Source organism: Cervus elaphus, chromosome 13, assembly GCF_910594005.1.
Source record: "Cervus elaphus chromosome 13, mCerEla1.1, whole genome shotgun sequence".
Taxonomy (NCBI): Eukaryota; Metazoa; Chordata; class Mammalia; order Artiodactyla; family Cervidae; genus Cervus; species Cervus elaphus.
In genome coordinates, this window is record NC_057827.1 from 60,177,654 (window position 1) to 60,203,819 (window position 26,166).

Consider the following 26,166-nt stretch of genomic DNA (forward strand, 5'->3'; position numbering starts at 1 on the left):
GGCTAGAATACTGGAGTGGGGATCTTCCTTTCTCTTCTCCAGGGGATCTTCTCAACCCCCGGATCGAACCCAGATCTCCCACATTGCAGGCGGATTCTTTACCAACTGAGCCACCAGGGAAGCCTGGTTACATAATAATTTGCCAAATAGAAAAAATATTATCTTTTTTTTTTTTTGCAATAGGTTGCAAAAAAGTAAGAACAAGAGCCAAAAGTTATGATAGATTCTAAAAGGAAAGTATGTTGGAAATATAGTCGATTATATCACACTCTGCTTTTTGGTTTTACTTGGTCCTACTTGAAATAGCACCTTGTGAAATAGGCTATGGCTCTCAGCCAAATCTGACCTGCTGCCTGTTTTTGCAAATAAAGTTTTATTGGAACACAGCTATGCTCATTTGCTTATTCATTGTCTCTGGCTGCTATTACAACAGCAGGGTTGAGTAGTTGTGACAGAGAATGTATGACCCACAAAACCTGAAATTGCCCTTTGGCCATATGCAGAAGGTTTACCAGTCCCTGATTTGACATGCCAAAAAGTGGTTATTCGTTGCATTAAAGGAAGCATGAATCTTACCTAAGGAAAATTTTCACACTGGGCCTTTAGCACCAGGGAATATATAATTTACAGATTTTGATGGTATAATTGTTTAAATTCTAACCCTTGCTTCCCCAACCATTGAAACTCCTAAGGGTTTTAACTTTAAATGACAAGCTGTTTGGGTTATAAGTTCAGTTCACTTGTCCCTTTAAATCGGTGAAAAAAAAAAGAAAAGCAACAAAAACTAAAGAAAAGGCAGAGTGAAGTTTTAGAAGAATTTGTGTCCTAGGTATGTTAACTACATACTTAGCTATAGCATGGATTGATTATTTCTTGAAGGGCAGGAACAGAATTCAAAATTTCTTTGGTATGTCATAAACATTTAGACTGATGCAAAGTACAAAATCCAGTTTGTCTTCGAATATTTTGTCCATTTGATTTAAAACATCCAAGTATTTGAAATATCCTAGTGATCACTTAACATGAACACTTTTCATCTTTGTACTTAGGCTAATGAAAATAGCCATAAATAATTGAACAGAATACTATACAGTTAAACAAACTACAGATCATATGTGGACAAAAAAAAAAAAAAAAACACCTGAAAGTGAAAGTTGGATATCTAGATTTTAGATTCCAGAGTAAGACAAGGGAATCACTCAATGTTAGATTTAATGCTAAATTTTCTGAATGAGGTCTATTGAGAAGCAAAATTCTCTACTGCCAGCATTCCGCTAACAGTTATGATTTTTAAATCTTAATAATGCATTTTCCTATTCCCAAAGAGAGATTACTGTGTTTACCACATTACAGAGGGAATTACTGGGTGAGTAATACAGAAGCAATTTGAACAGCCACTGAATGAGATGATTTTTTATCTTTGTAGAATGAGGATGCATTTCTTGACACTACTTGTTTCTTGCATTGCAAATAACAGGAGAAATGAAAAACCACACTAGTCACATTTAAATCGCCGTATTGGAAAAACAGTTTTAGGTTGAATGGGTTTTACTAAAAAATGTTTATTCTGCTTTGCTTTCAAAAATCTGTTACTGAAACATTTGTGTCCTTGACATACGGCACGTGATAAATGGGGCAAGAGAGTTCATTCTGTCTTTTCCTGTGTTTCAGATGTGTATAGACCCCTCCTTGTCTGTAGCTTTGGGTGATAAACCACCCCCGTTGTATCTCTGTGAAGAATGCAGCCAGCGGATTGCAGGGTAGGTACAAAAAAGGCAATCTAATTGGGCTACGCTGAGAAGAATAATCACTTCGTCTTATATTGATTACGTTACTCTCATTTCCCATTAGCCTCTCAGTTTTTTAAAGGTTAGCTTGTCAGATATTTAATATATAGCAAACTTTCATTTGAAAAGACATCAGCTTTGAAATGTTTCAGTATTTCTCTAGCTTTGAAATGTTTCAGTATTTCTCTCCATGTGACAAAAGAAAGCAATTCCACTTAATAAAGCAGCTCCGATTTTCAAATGACCCTGTTAAAAAGGCCACAGTGAAAAAGAAAAGAAAGCTGTGGTTTTCAAACGTGACATAAAATTCATATGAGTTTTCTGTGCTTGTTAGTTTCACAGAATCACACTCAGCTTTCTACAAATCATGCGTATTTTGGTTGACTTAATTAGCATCTGGAAAATATCATTTAAAGATAACTGAATATGATGAAATGCCTATAATTTATAATTTAACTGGAATGCATTAGACATTTTAGAAGTTTATTAGGATAGTGCTCTTAATTACATGTCCTTTCTTTTAGAAGTGTTTTAACAATAGCGTGCAGCTTATAAACATTCATGTGGAAGGGTAACATTGCAGAAAGGCTCAAAAATGGATTCTATTGTTCTTTATAGGGACCACAGTGAATGGCTGATTGATGTTCTTCTGCCGCAAGGTATGGTTTACTTCAGGAAGGATGAATAATAAATAATTGTGATGGTATAGTTGATTTGTCTCCTTTTGTACTGTTTTTATTTTACAAAGACAGCAACCAAAGTATTATTTGCTATGAATATTCATTTATATGAAGCATTGTATCAATGTCTTGGTTGTAATATACCCACACATGAATATTAAGGTAAGAAGTATTACTTCTACCAAAATTAAGGGTAGGTGTTGGAATCAGGATTCTGTATAACCAAAGCTGAATTCTGTCTTAAGGGATTTTCTGTGTTGCCAATGATATGCTTGCTGTGCCAGGCCAGAACGAGAATAAAAAACATCAGTGAGAAGAGCATTGAATAATAGGTCTTTCTTTTGAATAATAGGTCTTTCTTCTGCCACTGTTACTAGCTCTGTGTTTTTAGGGAAAATCATTGAATCATTTTGAGTGTCAGTTTCTCCTTCAGTAAAATGGGATAAATAAATATATCTGGCCCATCTCAGTGAAAAGATGAGATTGTAATGCTTGCAGTTTGTTAGAGTTCTGAAAGCTATGCCTGGTAAGCTAGCAGGTGGAAGACAGAACATTTCTCTATGTGTGGGGAGGCAGATATCCCAGTCACCTAACTGCAGGCTGAAATGACCAGGAAAAATACTCAGGAAAGCAGAAGAAAGATGAAAGGTGGAAAAAGCTGGGGGCATACTGAGTATAGATCAGACACGTGGGAGGAAATTGATCTTTAACTTCAGAGGTAGATAATAGAAGAACTTACATGAAAGAATTTACATGTAAACACTTTATGTTAACTAATTTCAGTTTTTTTTTTTAAAACTAAAGGAATTTGCTTGACGATAATTATACATTGTTTCTTTATAGCTTAACTCAATATTAGATTATCTCAACCTTAAGAAATAAATTATTTAATCAGTGCTCTGCATTTGTAAAATGGATCAATAACGTCAGCCGCTATATCCTCCAAAGAGACATTTAAAAATTTATATAAGAATATCTGTAAAAAGATTTGGGTTTACATGGGTAAAGGTAACTTTTCCCCTCTTAAATTAGGCTACCTTGCAAGTGAACTTCCAGTGCTCTGAGGTAAAACCCATAGTCTGGTTCTAAATTACATTTTAAATACAGTTAAGTCCCCCTACATACAACCCTTCCAGTTGTGAGCTTTCAGAGATGCAAACTTGTGTTCGCATGTCCGATCTCATAAGTTAGTTCACATGTCTGGAATGTCTTGGGTGCGTGCGTTCTCCACAAGTGATTGTATTTTTGTGTACTTCACTGTATAGTACTGTATTATATAGAGTACAATAGTACAGTATCTTTATTTCAAGCCCAGAATGTCTGGAAGCAAGCATAAAAGCAGTGGTATATACAACTGATTGTGTTAGTTGGGTACCTAGGCTAACTTTGTTGGACATGATGAACAAATTGGACTTACAAATGCACTCTCAGAATAAAATGTGCAGTAGGGGACTTGTTGTATAGATATGTTGCTGAATTCTGGTCATCTCTAGATAATATTCATCTGTTGAAGAAAATTGATCATAACTTTTCATTACTTATCCAGAGAGATGACCCACTAACCTCAGCTTAAGATAAATGCCAGGATATCAAACTGTTAAATAACCATTAATTAAACAAAATCTGTTTTAAAAACTGAGTTGTTAATCTCATTGATTTGGCATTCACTAATTCATAATTTCCAGATGGAGTTTGGGAGACATTTACCTTTGATTTTGTTAGTAAGTTGTGATATAGACTATTAGCAATGGTTTAATTTATTTTTTGAGCACTTACTATTTCAGGGGAAATGTTAACAGATTCTTAGAAAAATTATTTTCAAGTTTTATCAACCACTAATTTTCTTGGAGATAGTTGGTATGCCTACTAAAAAGAGTTTTATCCATTTATTAAACTTAATCCTTAAGTACTAAGGTAGTTTGACAGCCTTACTCCAACTGACCTATCCATGGGTTTGAAAGATATTTTCTCTTAATAAGCCTGCAACTGGTTTTGCACTAGTTAAAGACTGATGTTAGTTGATAATTTGAGTCTAATTCATTTAAGTTATTAAGTTTTTTTCCTACAATTCTGATATAGCAAATCATCTCCATGGTGAAACTTTATCACATCAACTCAGTGTCATAGCATAATGGAAGAGCAGTAGACAGGGAATCCAGAGACATTTCTGGATTGATTGGTCTCTACCTTTGATAGTCTGTATGATCCTGAAGAACTCCTATAACCCTCAATTTTGTTCTCTGTCAAATGACTGGGTGAGATTAAAATTATTTGATCTGAATTCTAAGTCATATCTGAGAAGGTTGAATTATTTCTAAGTATAGGTAAAGTATTTGCAGCACACAGGTATTTTTAATCTCATTAAGAATGAGTAGATGACAATTCATGAGACAAAGGAGAAAGGTGTTTTGGCCAAATCTGGAGGTTGTGTTACTAAGCTTGTTTTTACTCTTCTTCATGGCTGCCCTTATTTAAAACGGGCTCTCTTTTTTGTTGATATTTTGTGTACCTTCCCCTTACAGCTGAAATATCTGCTATATGTCAGAAGAAGGTAAGAGCAAACCATCTGTGTGGTGAGGCATGATTTGCTGTGTTTGTATGTAAATTCATTCATTGACATCTGTCTCATTTCTGCACCATGGTTTCCCAGTACATACATGTCACTGTATTTGTGAAGGGGGAAAGGAAATTATTCAGCATGCAAGATTGCTATGTCTCGATGATCTCTATTTCCATTTCTGCTTTTGCTTACCCATCATATGCACAGTGTTTTTGAAAAATAATATGAAATAAAAGCATATGTGTAACTCTGGGGTAGAAATCTGAATACAAAAGTGAATGACAATGCAACTTAATTTTGGTAAAGGATGATCTTGTTTGCTAAAAATCTTTATTGTTTGGAAGTGGAGTGCAAGTGGTCCAACACTTGTGTGTCAAAAACATAACCAGACCAAATATATATATGGAAAATACATATTTATATGTGAGGTGAATGATATCTCTAGTTAAAGATTCTACCTTCAAATAGCCACTGTTCGTGACACTTTCCCTGAGCTATTTCCATCTTATTTTCTTGCTCTAGTTGTTTGAGAGGTACAAGAGAAGGTAGTATGATGTCATACAAAGAACTCTGGACTGGTTGATTGAGATATTTGGATTCTGGTCAGCTGTCTTCCCATCTAGCTATGAGACCATGTACATGTCATTTAAACTTTTTGGGAGTTGGTTATGAGTGGATACCTTTGGAGGGCTGTTTCAGTTTTCTATTGCCATGTAATAAACTATCCTAAAATGTGTTAACTTAGAACAGCAAACATTTGATCACAATTTTGTGGATCAGCTGCCCTGCCTACGCTCACCTAAAAAGTTCTCTTGATAAACTTCTAGGCTCACTCAGGTATTTGCAGTCAGTTAGTGGATTTGCTGGCCCAGATGACTTTACTCACATGTCTGGAGCCTCAACTGAGATGGCTGGAATGGTTGGGATGACTGGGGTGTCTGGCCCTCCCTCTTTCCATTAGGTGTCTCATCTTCCAGGAGTCTAGGCTGGATTTGTTCTCAAGGTATGAGTGTTCTGAGAAAGTGAGAGAGGAGGCTGCAAGGCCTTTTGAGACTGAAGTTCAGTGGTAGCCCAGCATCACTTCTGCTGCATTCTATTGATCAAAGCAAGTCCAAAGCACAGCACAGTTTAAACAAGTGGGCAAATTGACTCCTCCTCTTTTAGAGAAGGAGCAGCAAGAATTTTGTGACCATATTTAATCTACCACAATTCACCTTCTGGACATAATTACTTACATTCTTTCTGTATGACAAATATTCTTACCACCTTACAAGACCTGCAAAAGTCTAACCCCCTTATGGCTTCAGGCTTCAAGTCCATTGTCTTGTGATCCGCATCTGGTCTGCTCACTGATGAAACCCTCCAGGTGCAAATTTTCTTGAACCAGAGACTGGTGAATTAAAAAGCAAGTTATGTGACCTCTACATACCCAACACAAAATGGTGAGACAGGGATAGGATGACAGCAATAGACCTCTGCTCAAAAAGAGGAAGGGCAAGCAGATAGCTGTTACTAGTCTATAGCAACTCCAGCCATGAACACGTCAGCAGTTTTTCAGTCTCCAGGGATAGCAAATATGTCTTGATTAGCATCTGATTTTGCTTCCCGGGAGTAGTTTCCTAATTCATTTCTGTCCTGGGATCTTTCCTCCACTCTCTGACATGTTTCCTTTTTAATAAGAAATAACCCATGTTACAACTGAGTAACTCTCTCAGTCTGCCTCCCGCCTGTAGAAATGGGGTTCCATAGACCTCTCTTTGTGCCACTGTGTGTGTCCCTTTTAGTCTGCTGGTGGTGCTTTTACTAGTATGCCTTTCTTTAAAACTTTGCGGATTTTCTGTGAATCTCATTGGAGTTCAGTGCCCTCAAAGCCACATCTGTAATTCTTTCTGAGACAGTTCCTTTTATATTGTGGGCATTTCAGTCTGCCCTTAACATTATTAGAAGCTATAGTCTAGCTGAGACGCTCAACTGGGCATCACCTTATATCTTTTGGAAGTTTTAACAAAGGATCATAGTCATTCACCATACTTTTGATTTCATTTTTATCCTGAGGCTATTTCTTACTTTGAGAATCTTTTACAAGCTGGAGAGACTAGGATGAGAAACAGTTTTATTTTCTAAATCGACATTTCCTGGCTTTGGTGGTATACCTAACATATTTGACACCCACAATGGATCATTTTTTAACACTCTCCTCATTTATGTGACAAAATTATTTTCGGTAATAAGCTTAAAGTTAGCACATTTTATTACTTATTATTTAATAAATGTATTTTATATGAAAGTTCATTTTGAGAACTTTTATTTGGTTCATAATAGATCATAATGTTTCAAGCTTGCTTTGGGCAAAGCTTGTGTCTTTACCTCTTTCAGTACTAGATATTGTACACTTGAATTGTAGGTTTGAAATAAATGTCAAGATTGTATCAAATACATTGTAAATCAACTATATTACAGTAAAAAAAAGATTATGTCAAATAAGCATCAAGAAACAGACTTTTCTTAATTTCATTTTTGCTATTCTATGACACCACTTGGAATTACTTATTTATGTTTAAAATTCTAAGCAGTGAGGATTTCTCTGGTGGTACAGTGGATAAGAATCCACTGGTCTGGGAAGATTCCACATGCCATGGAGCAACTAAGTCTGTAGACCATAATTCCTGAGCCCACATGCTGCAGCTACTGAAGCTTCTCAACAAGAGAAGCCACTACAATGAGAAGCCCACGCACTGCAACTAGAGAAAGCCTGCACAAAGCAACGAAGACCTAGTGTAGCCAATAAATAAATAAAATTATGAGAAAAAATTCCAAGAAGTGAAACAGTGGTGTGAGTGAACATATGAAAACATACCCAGCTGAATCTGAACTCAAGAGAAATCTCTCTGGTTTATTTTTGAAATGAATGCATGTAGCTGAGTTCACAGCGTTGAGGACTGTCTGTGGCTTGGAAATATATTACCCCGGGTTTCCCACATTGTAGGCAGATTCTTTACCATCTGAGCCACCAGCGAAGCCCTATTTAAACTTAGTAGGTGCTGTACAGAAATTAACACAATGTTGTAAATCAACTATTGTTGTTGTTCAGTTGTTCAGTTGTGTCTGATTCTTTGTGATGGACTGCAGCACGCCAGGCTTCCCTGTCCTTCATCATTTCCTGGAGATTTGCTCAAACTCAGTGATGCCATCCAGCCATCTCTTTGTCATCCCCTTTTCCTCTTGCCTTCTGTCTTTCCCAGCATCAGGGTCTTTTCCAGTGAGTCGACTCTTTGCATCAGGTAGTCGAAGTATTGGAGCTTCGGCTTCAGCATTAGTCCTTCTAATGAATATTCAAGATTTGTTTCCTTTAGGAATGACTGGTTTGATCTCCTTGCAGTCCAAGGGACCCTCAAGAGTCTTCTCCAACACCACAGCTCAAAACCATCGATTCTTTGGTGTTCAGCCTTCTTTATTGTCCAACTCTCACTTCAACTAAAAAAAAAAAAAAATCGAAAAAACTTAGTAGGAACCATAGCAATTGTTTAGAACTTTGACCAACCAAAGGTTATTTAGGGGCAAGGTATTTTTATCACTGATATTATTTAGAATAGATGGTACATGGTGATAAAGCAGGTTAGGTTGACTTTAAGTTTATATTCCAGTTACTAATGTATGCAGTATACCCAGATGCTACCTAAGGAATCACTCAAAATGTAGCAGAATGAAACAACAACTGCTTAATTATGCTTTTAGATTCTGAGGGTCAGGGATTTGGGCAGGGCACAGTCCACAGCCTATCTCTGCTTGATGATATTTAGGGCCTCATTTGGGAAAACTAGCAGCTTCCCAGGTGGATCATTGTTAAAAAAATCCACCTGCCAATGCAGGAGATGTGGTTTGGAAGGTCTCCTGGAGGAGGAAATGGCAACCCACTCCAGTATTCTTGCTTGGGAAATCCCATGGACAGAGGAACCTGGTGGACTACAGTCCATGGGGTCACAAAGAGTTAGACACGACTTAGTGACTGAGCATGCATGCACACACTGGGGAGACTTGAATAGCTAGGGGCTGAAATTATCTAGTGGCATCTAGATCATATGTTAGGGCTCTGGGATGGGGTGACTTGAAGGCTGGACTTAGCCAGCCTTGTTGAGTAGAGACTTACTACCTCTCCATATGCCTGGGCCATGACAGAATCCTGAGAAGAGTATCCTGATGAGGAAGCTTCTGAAGAGAGAACTTTCTCAGACCGCAAGGTGGAAGCAGCATGTTGTTTTAGAAATTGCCTTGGCAGTCGTACAAGTATCACTCTGCCATGTTTTCTTGGTTCAAGCCGGCACAACCCATCTAGGTTCAGGGCACATGGTAGTCTATCTGAGGAATCAAACCCAAAGAGCCTCAACCACCGCTGGACTTAATTTAAATGAGACCACCTTGAACCTCCAGCTAGGAATTTGCATGTGGAAAGAATGTAAATAATTTGTGACCAGGGCATAAGATAGGAGATTGTAGGTCTTAAACATCAGGACTTTATTATAGCTAATAACTACCCACTAAACCCATCTGTTCGGTTTGTTAGTTGCTCAGTCATGTCTGACTCTTTGCGACCCCAAGGACTGTAGCCCTCCAGGCTCTTTTGTTCATGGGATTTTCCAGGCAGGAATACTGGAGTGGGTTGCCATTTCCTTCTCCACACTAAACCCATATCCACATTCTATTGTTTATGTAACAGTGGGAATCCCAGAGGAACAAAGACTAATTACAACCAAAAGGAAGAAATAAACGCTAACAATATACTCTGACATAAACCATGCTGCTAGTGATGTGGTTTGGTTTGGTTTGGAGAAGCCCCAAACCGGTAAGGATTCATGTGCTTCCAGAATGAAACTTGGTATGTCAAAGAGAAAGAAAGAGCACAAAGCAAGAAATATACCTCACGTGGAGAAGTCAGGACTGACTTGGATATTGAAGAAGACGTAGGCCTTGGTGCAGAAGAAATACATTGCATTTTAACAAATAATTTTAAAACCATTAATAAAAGGGAAAAAAAGATCATAAAAATTTAAACTTGCTTTTATGATTTATTGACCTGAGTCCTGTTCAGAAAATGAGATTTTCCCAGCACTTGTATCCAAAGCCTTGTGCTAAAATCGAAGTGGAACAAGCCTTACTTTGAAATGATTTTTCTGATAGGCAATTCAACACATGGTCAATGTCTGGATGTAGGTTTTGTACTTGCTTTCTTCTTTCTTCTGTTCCCCCAAGGTATCTGTCATAGAAGGTTCTCCAATCTTCTCTAAGCCCTGAGTTCATAATGGCTTAGGGTACTATTTCTCTGATTCCATATTTTTTAAAAAATGTTATTGGATAATAGTTGATTTACAATGTTCTGTTAGTTTCCTGTGGACATTCAAGTGATTCAGTTATGCATATACATATAATCGTATTCCTCTTCAGTGTTTTCCATCTTAACAGGCTCTATCAAAAGGGTGAAATGCTCTCTGACACCAGCTCTTGAGTGTGCGGTGGTGGCATCTCTAACAGGCTTGGGCACACTTTTATGGAGAGGTCAAGGATATTTCCTGACTGCTCCTCAGGTGACTTGATGTGGGCGTGGGTGCTGCCTCGCCCCTCTGCTTCCTGTAAGGGCAGCTCTGATAATAAACTGCCCTGAACTCTGGATCTCTCTCTTACACTGCACCGTTTTTCACACTTCATCTGTTGATTCTTTTTCTGTAGCTGATGTTCAACAGCTGTGTCTATGCATGGTTACTACTGTGCTTTGACGTTCCCATGTTATCAACTGACATATTCTTTAGGTCTTGATAGAAAGAGTGCTGGTGGGGATGGGCAAGCCAGCTTCTGGGCCATCAGCTGAGCACAGTACAGCTTTCCACCTGTCCTTGAATGCATCAAGGACAGATGAGCTGTGATGGAAATGTGCTCTTCAGGAGATGGATAAAATAATTTTGAAAGTTTATTTTAGGGTTTAAAATTATTCATTTCCTACCCTGATGTGCTGTGCTATGCTTTCTCTGGACAACAGTTTTCATTTTTTTAAAAATATTTCTGCTGAAAGCTCTTGAAACACTAACTTGAAATAATCTAGGAAGCACCCCCACCCGCCATGCCACATGGCTGAGGTCACGTTAGAGAGGACTTTTTAACACAGTTTCATGCATATTTAGAGAGTTTCTACCATTCAACACAAATAGAAACCACTTCTCACCTTAATTTTTAACTATGACTGAAATATAACTGGTTAGAGATGAGCTGCATTTTGGAAACCAGTGACACTTCAGGAAAGTCCTGCCTCTTCTAGTGGCCCTAGAAATTTCTGTTTGTTCCAGTTATTAGCCCGACTTACCTCAGTGATGACTTTTAATTGATTTCACTCTTCTCCTTCTAGAACTGCAGTTCCCATGTTAGAAGAGCTGTGGTCACCTGCTTTTCAGCAGGGTGCTGTGGTCGTCACGGAAACAGGCCTGTTCGGTACTGCAAAAGATGCCACTCAAATCACCACAGTAACGAAGTGGGGGCCGCCTCAGAGACCCACCTCTATCAAACCTCCCCTCCACCCATCAACACCCGGGAATGTGGCGCTGAGGAGCTTGTCTGTGCCGTGGAGGCCGTGATTAGGTAACAGCGTTGTTAGTAGTTTTCCCTGAAAACTGCCTTCTCTCTGAGCCACCCTTTCCACATTGAGATGTGCACATTTAATTCAACTTCAAGAGCCCTCAGCCAGACAGCTCACTTTCCACAATGTTGCAGTGATGATGTTTTAATTCACTCATTCAACAAATATTTTTATGGAATGCCAGTTATGTGCCAGGCATGTGGTAGGCACTGGAAGACAGAAGAAAGTGAAATATGGTCTCTGCCTTCAAGTTACCCGTGCTTCTATAAAAACAGAAGCATGAATTTGCCAGCCAAAGTGGTGAGCACAGTGACAACACAGAGATGGGGCTCTCAGGAATGGAGAGGAGGTGCTAGTCAGAGAGAAGGGGTGGGATAGAGGTGTCCCAGACTTGACTGTAGCAGCGAAGGGTGGGAAAACTCTAGATAATTCTGTATTAGAGTAAACCAGAAGGCTGTAGAGTAAGATGGACCAGATCCTGCAAGTAGCTGGCTTTTTCTATCACATGAAAAAAGGGAGCTTTACAAGTGATAACCTCTAGACTTGTTCTCTTTTTGTATACTGTTCAATGAGACAAGATTTTTAAAGATAAAGAAACAATATGAGAATGTATGTTTTAAAGATAAGGACTAAGTCTTCTGTTTCTCTTATCCCAGTGGCCGACACATGTGAAAGTGCAATAAATGTTTGCTAAATAAAACAATGCAGAAAGTTTGGACAGAGAAGAAAAAAACAATACTGCTGTCATCATCATCAGTTGTTTTTTTTTTTGTTGCATATGTTCTTCTAGTTTTATTCAAATGCTTATTTTACTTATATAATTGCAATCACAGTATATCCACGTTCTTTTTGATGTAACATTATACCATTCGCTCTTCTCCATGTTGTGTAGTTTCCACATTTATCATTTTTAGTGGGTACATAATATTTATCTAGATTATTTTCCTCCACCATTAGACACGTCAATTTCTTCCATTATTTTTACTGTTATAAATAACTCTGATAACTATTTTGTGTATAGTGCCATTCCTGTATTTTTTGTTTATTTAGGATAGATGGCCAGATGTGACTGACTGGGTCAAAGGGTATGAATATTTTAAGGACACTTGATACATTACCAAACTGATTTTCAAAGAGTGTATATGAATTTCATACATCATGATAGTTTTTGCTACGCTCTTGCCAACATTGTGTATTATTTTTTAAAATTGTCATCTGTTTAGAAAATTGAAAAAGGAATCTTTTTTGCTCACTGTCAGGTCTTTGAATTCTAGATATTAAATGTTTTCCATTTGAGTATCAGTTCCTCAAACTGTCCTTGATCATGCATTTGATGTCCACATAGCTTCATATGGGACTTCCCTTGTGGCTGGTCAAGAATCCACCTGCAATGCAGGAGACCTGGGTTCGATCCCTGGGTTGGGAAGATCCCCTGGAGAAGGGAAAGGCTACTCACTCCAGTATTCTGGCCTGGAGAATTCTGTGGACTGTATAGTCCATCGGGTTGCCAAGAATCTGGCATGACTGAATGACTTTAACTTTCACTTTTTTCTTTCATAGCTTCATATTAGATATAGGAGAAGCATTGTCTTCTAGTGGGATGATTGGTGAACTTGAAGCCAGAAGGCATCAGTTCTGGTTGACTGTTATTGATTGGAGGAAGTAGCCTTTGTGCCTCAGTTTATACATCTTTGAGATGGGGATGGAGTAGAAAATAACAAGGACATGAGGCTCCTTCCCATTTAAAGGAGAACAATGAGTGATGCTTGAGAACTCGTGAAGTAATTGCTTTGAATAGGATCATAATCTTGAGTGTGTTTTTGGGTAGTCTCACTTGAAATCTCTGCTCTTCTGCAGCTTGTTGAAAGAAGCGGAGTTCCATGCTGAGCAGCGGGAACATGAGCTTAATCGCCGGCGGCAGCTGGGCCTCTCCTCTTCCCACCACTCCCTGGATAACGCTGACTTTGACAACAAGGATGATGATAAACACGACCAGCGGCTACTCAGTCAATTTGGAATATGGTTCTTAGTAAGAAAAGAAATTAACTACTATCTAACATCTTATGTTTTAATCCAACATTGCCCTGATGATGAGTTTCTTCTGTTCATTTTAGGGAAGTAAATAGTAAATGGTGAAAAATTAACCTTAGCATTGACTACCACCAGTGTGTGTGTGCTCAGTCATGTCCCCCAGGGACTGGAGCCCACCAGTCCCCTCTATCCATAGACTTTTCCTGGCAGGAGTACTGGAGTGGATTACCATTTCCTTCTCCAGGGGATCTTCCCAACTCAGGGATCGAACCCCACTTCTTTTGTGTCTCCTGCAGTGGCAGGCGGATTCTTTACCACTGAGCCCTCTGAGAACCCAACCTTAGCATAGAAAGTCTATACTCTAGAACAGTGACTGCCCATTGGATTTACCTGTGAAGGCTTTTAAAAGATGTCATTGCCCAGATTCCATCCCAGAATCTTGGGAACTTTTTAAAAAGATCCCTTCTTGATTCTAATGAATAGCCAGGTGTTGGAATCTTTTGTGCCAGATTCTAAACTGTTGGAAATGTGTGTTTTGACAAGAAACAAGTGGGTAAGTTCCTAGTGTATATTGTGAAATATTGGATTCAATATAATTTACAGATCATTCACCTCCTACTGACGTAATATTTTGTTTGAAAGTTCAGTCACTGTGGATTTTTTTGTGTATTTATGGCAAGTGTGCAATACAGCCAGAAAAATTATAGCCAAACCAGTGCAGGGAATTTGACTCCTATTGACTGATTCAATTGAAGTATTCATTTAGGAAAGATCAAACATACAGATCCAAAGTTCCAAGAATGCTGAATTTGACAGTTCTGCAGAGAAGCAGACTTTTCTTTTTTTGCCCATTGAAGAAATAGATTAAGCGTCACTATCTCCATAGTGATATGTCTCTTTTGTGCTTTCATATATTTTTTGCTTTGTTTCGCTTTATCAAATTGGGGTTTAATTATTGATTTTGCATGTCTCACTCCTAGAACTTATTATCTAATGACATACTGACTACTATTGTGAACTCATTGAGGCAAAGATAATGTGTTATTTATTTTTTATATTCCTGAACCCTACTTCAATGCTTAATAAAAGATTAATGAGCAAATGGTGAACAGTTTTGAAAAGTCTATTTGTAATGTGGTGAAATGAGGCATGGTGCTCTAAGGTTTCAGAATTATTACTGCTAGGAAATTCTTGGTAAATCTGATCATTTTGGAACTGAAATATATATATATATATATATATATATATATATATATAATTTTTACACTGAAGGTATTTATGAAATTTCACCTTGTAGACTTAACTTTTTAAAAGTATATACCTAGTACAGAATATGTAATTGATTTCTTTTAGGTGAAAAAGCGTAGTGGGAGGTACAGTCTTGAGGGGAAGTTGTTGCAGTTCATCTCTCTATAGAGAAGAACAGTTTCCAGGATAAGTGGTCCTTCATCATTTATTTATGACTGCCTATTTCAAATGGATTATCAGGGACATCTTTTCTTTTTTTTTTTTTTTGTCTTTAAACAAACATATTATGTACTGAGGCTGAAGGAGAATCTAATCTATTTCCAGGTGAGCCTCTGCACGCCCAGTGAGAATACTCCTACGGAAAGCTTGGCCAGGCTCGTGGCCATGGTGTTTCAGTGGTTTCACTCCACAGCGTATATGATGGATGATGAAGTTGGAAGTTTGGTAGAAAAGCTGAAGCCTCAGTTTGTCACCAAGTGGTTGAAGACAGTATGTGATGTTCGCTTTGATGTCATGGTCATGTGCCTTCTTCCCAAACCAATGGAATTTGCTCGGGTAAGTGGAGGCTGTCAATAAAAAAAAAAAAAATTAATCAATAATTGATCTAGGAAAGAAATGGAGGGGAGAATGGATACATGTATGTGTATGAATGAGTCCCTTTGCTGGTCACCTGAAGCTATCTAATTAACTAAATTAATAATATTGCTAATTAGCTATACCCCAATAAAAAAATGAAAAGTTTAAAAAAAAAAAGAAAGGGGAAGTATTATTTGAGCCAACCTGAGGATTATAACCCAAGAGATAGTCTTTGAGAAAGCTCTGAGGATTGTTCTGTCTTTTGGAAGCCAAAGCACAGATATGTAAAATTTTGAGACAAAGGGTTTTATGTCAAGTGATGTATTATTGAGAGTTAACACAATCCAGATCTACACATACTAAGTGAGTAGTGCTGCTGTCCATGGGGTCACAAAGAGTCAGACATGACTGAGCGACTGAACTGAACTGAACTGAGTGGGTCACGGGTCATCATGGCCTCTTACAAGATAAGAAGGAAAGTTATTTTCCAAGCAGTTGTGAGGCTTGATGCAATTAAGAAGGAATGTTATCTCCTAAGGAAGTCTGGTTAATGCAACTGCACAACATGTACTAAAGGGGAAGGAGGAGGCCTAAATGAGCAGAGAAGAATTTTTATGTTTAAAAATTCCTTGTCCTGCTATAAAATACTCATTTTTTTCATCAAGACCTACAGCTTGGACCTTGTTGGAGAGGCCGACTTGGGGAGAAGCACTCTTGTTACTTAAAACCTGGGTTTACTTCTTGGTGGATGTTGAGCTAAAAGATACAACCAAGGCAAAGGTCAGGAGAAAGAAGGATTTCTTATTAATACTTGCAGTAAGGAGAACACCAGGGATCTTTCCCAAGGCAGTATCTCTCAACAGCAAAATTGGAGACCTTTTTAGGCTAAGGATACATGCATATTCATGAAGGGGCTTGAGCAGAGGAGAATTCAGCATAGAACTGGGGCAGAGATGGACAGAGTCTAAGCTTTAGTTGATTAAAGTCAAGAGGGTCAGAAAAGGTCAACACCATCATTCCTTAGATTCTGACCAGTGGGAGGTCTCGGCATGTTGTCACCATCCTCCACCTGGGTGGGGGCCTTGCGTCCTGCAGAACTCAAAAGTATGTATCAGATTGTGATGTAGATTCCTTGAGGAGGAACTAGGACTCTTATTGCTAGACTATTGTTTCTTGACTGATTTTCCTTTCTTACTGTCCTTAAAATGGTTGATTACTGAGACCTGTTCAAGGGCAAGCATCGTGAACAGGCTTAGATCACAAAATGGCTTAGGTGAAAGTGGCTTCTCTTCTGTCAAGAAAACCATGACTGGTTCTCTCTCTCTGGAGCCCTACCCTGTCTGCTGACACTACCGTAGCTACTGGAGTGTTATCAGTGTCTGCAGAAGAGGAACACCTCTCATTAATTTGGTCAATAGAGTTAAATGAGTTTAGTAACTACATTTTAGCTGATACGCTGTTTTGATGTTAGCAAACTAACATCAAACTAACATCTCAAAAGATGAGGAAGAATGGCAAGATGAATGTGTGACGTATCTTTAAAAAATTTAAGGGAATATTCTTTCCTGACATTGCTGAATATTTTAACCAAGAAACAGGAAATAAAAAAGCCTTTCCATGAGATTGCTAGAGCTCAGCCTTTTTCTGGTTTGGGGAAAGGCTAACATTTGACTAGGAGCAGTTTCTGTGGTTTCACATATATATCTAGGGATGAATGGTCCCTGTCTTCTCATGTGGAATGCCCAAAAGATTTAAGGTGAAAAAGTGAAAGTTGCTTAATCATGTCCAACTGTTTGCGACCTTATGGACTATACAGTCCATGGAATTCTCCAGGCCATTCTCCAGGGGATCTTCCCAACCCAGGGATCGAACCCAGGTCTCCCACATTGCTGGCGGATTCTTTACCAGCTGAGCCACAAAGGAACTGCCCAAATGCTCCTTTTCTTCTGGCTCCAGGACAAATTTCTCTGTGCTTGTTCTCTTGCTTCTGCCTTATTGGATCACTAGTTTCAGATGCACAGCTGTTAAGACTTCATATTTCCTGAATGTAATATCATTCATTTCTAACCCAGCAAGATGGATATCTAGAATCAGTTTCTGCCAGCAATACATGAAATTTATTTCAAGGTATTTTCTAAGTTTTATTTTTATTTGTGATTTTTGGGTTTGCTTTCAATGAAATCTTGAGGCAGTTTTCAGTCTAAATAAGAATTTTAAGAAGAAAACATAACACATACCTTCTAAAGAGAAGGTTTTATTAGATTTCCAGGAGTCAGAGCATTCTGTGCATTTATCAAGATACACTTCATTCTTCTTTGGTGCCACCTACTGACTCATATATAAGATCAGATTTTTGCATAATGGAAATTCCCCATTTCCTGGCATTCTTTGACTATATTGATATGTTTTCAATTACTGTTTCTTTTGGAACAGTAAAGAATTAGTGTGGTATGATTCTGAAAAGAGCTTCCCAGGCGGTGCTAGTGGTAAAGAACGCCTGGGTCAGGAAAATCACCTGAAGAAGGAAATGGCAACCCACTCCAGTATTCTTGCCTGGAACCCCATGAATTCTGAAAAATAAGAGGAAATTATTATATTGGGAGGAAAACTTTTCCTCTTCCAACTCGAGTCCAGCAGTTGGGAGCCTGCATGTAATTGGCAAGAGACATTAACAAGAATTTCCAGACGTTCAAGTTGATTTAGAAAAGGCAGAGGAACCAGAGATCAAATTGCCAACATCTACTGGATCATACAAAAAGCAAGAGAATTCCAGAAAAACATCTACTTCTGCTTCATTGACTATGCCAATGCCTTTGACTGTGTGGATCACAACAAACTATGGAAAATTCTTAAAAGAGATGGGAATACCAGACCACCTTGCTTGCCTCCTGAGAAATCTGTATGCTGGTCAAGAAGCAACAGTTAGAACCAGACGTGGAAAAACAGACTGATTCCAAATTGGGAAAGGAGTACATCAAAGCTATATGTTGTCACCCTGATTATTTAACTTATATGCAGAGTACATCATGAGAAACGCTGGGCTGGTTGAAGCACAAACTGGAATCAAGATTGCCGGAAGAAATATCAATAATCTCAGATATGCAGATGACACCACCCTTATGGTAGAAAGCAAAGAGGAACTGAAGAGCTTCTTGAAGAAAGTGAAAGAGGAGAGTAAAAAAGCTGGCTTAAAACTCAACATTCAATAAACTAAGATCATGGCATCTGGTTCCAGCACTTCATAGCAAATAGATTGGGAAACAATGGAAATGGTGACAGACTTTATTTTCTTGGGCTCCGAAATCACTGCAGATGGTACTGCAGCCATGACATTAAAAGACAATTGCTCCTTGGAATAAAAGCTACAACAAACCTAGACAGCATGTTAAAAAGCAGAGACACTACTTTGCCAAAAAAGGTCCATCTAGTCAAAGCTATGGTTTTTCCAGTAGTCATGTATGGATGTGAGAGTTGGAGTATAAAGAAAGCTGAGCACCAAAGAACTGATGCTTTTGAACTGTGGTGCTGGAGAAGACTCTTGAGAGTCCATTGGACTGCAAGGAGATCAAACCAGTCAATCCTAAAGGAGATCAGCCCTGAATATTCATTGGAAGGACTGATGCTGAAGCTGAAACTCCAATACTTTGGCCACCTGATGCGAGGAACTGACTCATTGGAAAATACCCTGATGCTGAGAAAGTTTGAAGGTGGGAGGAGAAGGGGACAACAGAGGATAAGATGGTTGAATGGCATCATCGACTTGATGGACATGAGTTTGAGCAAGTTTTGGGAGTTAGTGATGGACAGGGAAGCCTGGGATGCCGCAGTCCATGGGGTCACAAAGAGTCGGACATGACTAAGTGACAGAACTGACTTGTTATTAACAAGAGAAGAGACAAAGTTTATTTACATTTACACACAGAAGTACTCATTGATGGGAAGCTTTTTTGATGACCAGAGATAAAAAATTTATATACCAAACTTCTAGAGTGTGAGGGGCATTTGTGAGGAGGCTTGAAGGGGAAGATAGGGAAAATTCTTTTGGTTGTTTTGATGCTAATGGAACGGGGCAGCCTTTCTCCAAGGCAGCTGTATTCACAAGAACTCCCTTTGGAGGGGCTTAATAGAGGCCATATTTTCTGGAGGCTCCAGTTTAGTCAGATAAAGGAAGTTTGGATAAGATTTCTCTCTGTGTCTTCTTTAGTGCAAATATTTCAATCTAATATAGTCTTTATACCGACTCTGGGGGTCTGAGTGCCTCTCCACCTTTTCCCCATCTGTAACTTCCCTAGAAGTTTCACACAAAAAGGAATCTAGGTTGACTGACTTGGAGAGAAGATTTGGGTTAGGAACTGCTAGGTAAGAGATACGCAAAAGAGGAAAAGAACATAAATTAAAATAAGGAAATAGAAAACAAAGATTAGTGATTAGGGTAGACTATAAACCTAATTTCTATGGCCTAAGGAAAACAGTCAAGATTTCTAGATGCTGCGCTTGAAGCATCTTCAGATGATGAGCTCATCAGCGTCACTGTCATGGTCATTTTCTAGAGCAGAGCCTGGAAGATGTGGATGTTTGGTGAACTTCCCGAGTGGCCTAAACTGTTGAAGCAAGAAATCTTTTGAAGTTTATATCAAGCTGCCTGCTTTAGCTTGCTGGGCTTTGGGACAAGACAGCCTAGAGTCTCAGTAAGGATCTGGGCAGTCAGGTTTTAGTTCTCAGTGACACCAACTCAGGAAGGTAGGAAAAACAATTGGGAACATTAATTACTCACAAAGTGTGCATGACAGCGGGATCCAGTTTATAAAGAGGTGAAAAATAGCTCAGTGAAAAGGACTAGATCTGATAACCCACAAGTGTGAGTATAGTATTCTGTTGAAACAAACCATTTCTTAATTTTCCCAGTTTTGACCAAAGATAATGGAAGTAAGATATTCTGTTCACAAAGTAAGTCTAGCCTCATTAAATTTGGCCTGATTATTTATATACAACAAAAATGGTATTTGACCACATGGGCCTTCAAGGGTTTGTTTTGCTGCAAGTTTTTTTGAGAATCTCAGATTGGACTTTTAAAGGCCTTTCCATGCTGGGAAGCCAAGCCAAGAATTTGTCATATTTATCTGTAGTATTTGTAGATTTGTGTGAATTTTTCTTTTAGAGGTCCCTCGAATGCTCTAAGGTTTCTGGGTCTGTCAGGAAATGACTTTTCTTATTTGCTTATAGACTGGGGACATCAAAAGTCAAGTAGCAGACTGGTTTTTCCAAGAGGGCTTTATAAGCAGGGGCTTCATAATGTCCACCATAGTTCTTTAAAGCTGTCTGGTCATATTTGATTCTTTGTGTATCTTTCTCAAGTTTGACGTTTCAGTCAAAGCCTTGATAACATAACCAATTTTTGCTATTATGTCCAGTTACAAGGAGAACAGATTTTTATTAAGCTTGTGTAAATAACTGTGCATGTGTGCTAAGTCACTTCAGTCATGTTCAGCTCTGTGTGATGCTATGGACCATAGCCACCCAGGTTCTTTTGCCCACGGGATTCTCCAGACAAGAATACAGGAGTAAGGCTTCCCTGGTGGCTCAGATGATAAAGAATCTGCCTGCAATGCAGGAGACCCAGATTCGATCCCTGCATCAGGAAGATCCCCTGGAAGAGGAAATGGCAACCCACACCAGTATTCTTGCCTGGAGAATCCCTTGGACAGAGGAGCCTGGCAGGCTATGGTCAACAGGGTTGCAAAGAGTTGGAAGCGATTTAGCACAGTACACAAGTATAATTGATTTACTTTGCTATACAGCAGAAACGAATACAACATTGTAAATCAACTATACTCCAATAAAAATTAATTAAAAAAGAAAATGGCTGTGATTAAAGATCTGATGAGAGTAACTGGAATTATGATGTTAAAGTTATTCCATTATTGTCTACTATCAGGCAAAGCAGCATAAAATATAATCATGAGCATAAAAGGCACATAATTTTTACAAATTCCATATAATTTCTGAAATATTTATGTTAAAAATAATTACCTATAGAGATATAAGCTAGAGAGGGTTAAGCGTCTCTTCTTATTTGCCAATGCTTTTCGTGCAATTCAACATATCAAACAGACCTAATTAGTTTAACATCTCTTTTTACTAGGAGAGAAGAATCCTTTGAGATTTTCTGAAAGCCGTCTTAGAAGTCTCAAAGTCAATTTGAGATCAAGATTTTATTTAGGATTTGATTTTGGAAAGCAAAATATCTAAAGTTGTCAAAAGATCAAAAGGTTTGGATATTCAATTAATCAGGATGATACATTGCTATGAAGTAATACTTAGTTATCCATTCAACCAAACTGGAAATTCAAATTTCAAAAATAAATATGGAATCTAATGTGATAATTTTAAAAATTAGCATATTGGGTTATCATTACCATCTTTTTAAATTCCATATATATGTGTTAGTATACTGTATTGGTCTTTAACTTTCTGGCTTACTTCACTCTGTATAATGGGCTCCAGTTTCATCCATCTCATTAGAACTGATTCAAATGAATTCTTTTTAACAGCTGAGTAATATTCCATTGTGTATATGTACCATAGCTTCCTTATCCATTCGTCTGCTGATGGGCATCTAGGTTGCTTCCATGTCCTGGCAATTATAAACAGTGCTGTGATGAACATTGGGGTGCACGTGTCTCTTTCAGAAAAAGAGACACAGATGTACAGAACAGACTTTGGGACTCTGTGGGAGAAGGTGAGGGTGGGATGTTCTGAGAGAACAGCATTGAAACAAGTATACTATCAAGGGTGAAACAGACCGCCAGCCCAGGTTGGATGCATGAGACAAGTGCTCAGGGCTGGTGCACTGGGAAGACCCAGAGGGATGGGATGGGGAGGGAGGTGGGAGGGGGGATTGGGATGGGGAACACATGTAAATCCATGGCTGATTCATGTCAATGTATGGCAAAACCCACTACAATATTGTAAAGTAATTAGCCTCCAACTAATAAAAATAAATGAAAAAAAATTAGCTTTTTTCACATTGAGAAGACTTGGTTCTCTTAAATAATTGAGGACACGATGAAGATGTGTGCCCATCTCCCCCCCGCCAACAGATCCTATACAATTTTCTATTTTCAGTCATATTTCTGCCCTTCAGTTTCCTCTTTGTCACCCGGATAACCTTTATACAACCTCTAAACAGCTACTTTAGGACAGAATTACTCTTTCTTTCCTTAACAAAAAACACATCCTACATTCCTCGAATATTCTGCATACAGAGGTTTTTTCCTTCACCCTTATTATTTCTAGAAGTTTCATTTATATATTGATTATAATTTTCAACACTTAATGATCTCTGTTTTTCAAAGACCAGGAGGTAAACAATTGTGAATTGCTCATCACATACCAACATTTTGTAGCAAAGCTTATGATTATACTATTTTTTTATACTTTATAGTTTTATGATTATACTATTATACTCAGTGCTGATAACCTCTATCATAACTTCTACTGGATATGCTTCCTCATAGTGTAATTTCTCAGTATGGCAAAATGAACATATTTATTAGCAGATTCAAATAATTTTAGCATCTCTGTAAAAATAAGAAGCCAAAGGTAGATAAAATTAAACTTATTTAAAAATGATCTGGATATTCAATGAACATCTTTCATGTAACTTAATATAAATTTAATTTCAGGTTATGAAAAAGATTTTGGAAACTACTTCTAAGAAGATATGTCATAAAACACAATTATGGTTGAAATAAAGCTTGTCATAATAATTTAATTTGATTAAAATGAAATCTGTCTTATAATGTAAACATCTAGTAAATATAATATTACCTTATTTGACCAGTAAACCCATGTAGAATAAAAACTGTGTTCATATCAGACTCAGTGCTGGTAACTCAGAAGATGCAGCTGTTTTTATCAAACCAACAATATTAAAATAGTCTTATTTATCAAAGATTTACACAAACTGTTACAGAACTCAGATTTGGCTGATCACCATTTAAAAACCAACACTTGAGAGGCAAATGTTGGTGGAAAGGGAAAATTGCTTTAATTAGAAAAGCCAGCAATCTGGGGAGAAAGCAAATTCATTTCCCAATACCAAATTGGAAGATTCTGCTCCTTCATGACAGTTTTTTTAATTTAATTTTTTAGTTGAAGTACAGTTGATTTATAATGTCATGCCAGTCTCTGCTCAACAGCGAAGTGACTCAGTTATACACATGTGAAAATTCTTTTTTTAGGATTCTTTTCCATTATGGTTTATTATAAGATATTGAATATAGTTCCCTATGTTTTACAGTAGGACCTTGTGGTTTATCCACCCGATGTAATACTTTGCATCTTCTATTCCCAAACTCCCTGTCCTTCTCTTTCCCACCTCCCTCTCCCTTGGCAACCGCAAGCCTGTTCTCTACATCTGTGAGCCTATTTCTGATTTGTAGATAGGTTCACTTGTGCCATATTTCCACATTTGAGATTTCACATGTGTGATGTCATACGGCATTTGTCTTTCACTTTCTGATTTACTTCACTTAGCACGATCATCTGTAGTTGCATCCATGTTGCTGCAGATGGTATTATTTCTTTTTTATGGCTGAGTGGTATTCCATCGTGGGCTTCCCTGGTGACTCAGTTGGTAAAGAATCTTCCTGCAATGCAGGAGACGCTGGTTCAGTCCCTGGGTCTGAAAGATCCCCTGGAGAAGGAAATGGCAACCCACTCCAGTACTGTTGCCTGGGAAATCCCATGGACAGAGGAGCCTGGCAGACACAAAGAGTTGGACGCGACTTAGCAAGTAAACCACCACCAGCAGTATTCCTTTTTCTATATGTACCACATCTGCTTTATCCATTCACCTATTGATGAATGTTTGGTTGTTTCCATGTTTTGGCTATTGTGAGTAGTGCTGTTGTGAATATAGGGGTGCATATATCTTCTTGAATTACAGTTTTGTCTGAGTATATGTCCAGGAATAGGATTGCTGGACCGTATGGTAATTTTATTTTTAGTTTTTTGAAAAATCTCCATACTGTTTTCCACAGGGGTTGAACCACCTTACATTCCCACCAACAATGTAGGAGGGTTCCCTCTTCTTCACACCCACTCTAGCATTTGTTATTTGTAGACTTTGGATGATGGCTGTTCTGACTGGTGTTAGGTGGGACCAGCCATGACAGTTTTTATTTTTTTTATTTTTTATTTTTTTTTTAATTAATTGATTTATTTTTTCAGTGGGTTTTGTCATACATTGGCATGAATCAGCAATAGATTTACACGTATTCCCCATCCCGATCCCCCCTCCCCCCTCCCTCTCCACCCGATTCCTCTGGGTCTTCCCAGTGCACCAGGCCCGAGCACTTGTCTCATGCATCCCACCTGGGCTGGTGACCTGTTTCACCATAGATAATATGCATGCTGTTCTTTCGCAACATCCCACCCTCACCTTCTCCCACAGAGTTCAAAAGTCTGTTCTGTACTTCTGTGTCTCTTTTTCTGTTTTGCATATAGGGTTGTCGTTACCATCTTTCTAAATTCCATATATATGTGTTAGTATGCTGCATGACAGTTTTTAAAGGGAAAAAGGGGAGAGACTCTCAGTGAATGATCAAGGCAGGAGGTTGGGTTCTGCATCATTCTCCATTGGGTGCGGACTGGCTGACTCTTCAGATGGTATGTTACTTGTGTGATCTGCCTGTAGGATCTGCCTTGGGGGCTGCTGGAAGTAGAAAGCTAGTCATTCTTTAACTACTTAGCTCTTCATTCTTACTTCTTTTAATCTGGGAAAGGAATCAACAGGTTAGGCAAAGCATGGTGTACTTTCAGGAAAGCATTAAGCCAGGAATTAGGTTAAATTGCTGCGTGATCTCATTCGTAAAACAAATAGACAAACAGGAAAGGGCCAAAAAGCTGCTTACAAATCCCCACTTGTCCAACGTCATTTCGTATCTATGGGATTAGGGAGAAAAGTCCGTCTTCTATAACTTCTTCCTGCTGACATAGGGTTTTAGGAATATTTAATTTTATAAGCTCTTAGTTTCCTAGAAAGCTTATTGAGAATAGAAATCTTTTAAGGAATTTAATAACTTAATTTGGCAAAGCCATCCAGAAGAAGAAAATAGTGTATATACATACCATACATATAAAAACATATACATAAGGGACCCAAGTACATAAGGGCTTCCCTGGTGGCTCAAATGATAAAAAGAATCTACCTGCAATGCAAGAGACCTGGGTTTGAGCCCTGGGTTGGAAAGATCCGCTGGAGAAGGGAATGGCAACCCACTCCAGTATTCTTTCCTGGAAAATTCCTTGGCCAGAGGACCTGCCTGGTGGGCTACAGTCCATCGGATTGCAGAGTTGGACACGACTGAGTGATTAACACTTACTTACAAATACAGACATTATAGCAAAGACTATCATAGTAATACAAAACTCACTAGTATATGTAAGAGCTTGTTTTCATCTTGGCCTTGCTGCTGCTGCTGCTAAGTCGCTTCAGTCGTGTCCGACTCTGTGCGACCCCATAGACGGCAGACCACCAGGCTCCGCCGTCCCTGGGATTCTCATCTTGGCCTTACTTTTGTTCAAATTATGTTTTTAGAAGATGGAACAAATTGTTAGCTTCATATAAAGGATAAAACTTTTAATCAATATTTGTAGGGC

The 26,166-nt window shown here is 38.4% G+C and overlaps 1 protein-coding gene across 5 annotated transcripts in view; it reads left to right on the top strand.

The window, feature by feature from the left end:
• UNC79 (unc-79 homolog, NALCN channel complex subunit) overlaps nucleotides 1–26,166 on the top strand; it is a 267,633-nt gene that overhangs the window by 107,084 nt on the left and 134,383 nt on the right. For all 5 annotated transcript variants that reach the window (XM_043922505.1, XM_043922506.1, XM_043922507.1 and 2 more), the window contains 6 exons: nucleotides 1,672–1,760; nucleotides 2,406–2,446; nucleotides 4,990–5,018; nucleotides 11,419–11,648; nucleotides 13,504–13,675; nucleotides 15,250–15,480. In XM_043922505.1, coding sequence (XP_043778440.1) covers nucleotides 1,672–1,760; nucleotides 2,406–2,446; nucleotides 4,990–5,018; nucleotides 11,419–11,648; nucleotides 13,504–13,675; nucleotides 15,250–15,480 — 792 coding nt within the window. The remainder of the gene's footprint in view (nucleotides 1–1,671; nucleotides 1,761–2,405; nucleotides 2,447–4,989; nucleotides 5,019–11,418; nucleotides 11,649–13,503; nucleotides 13,676–15,249; nucleotides 15,481–26,166) is intronic.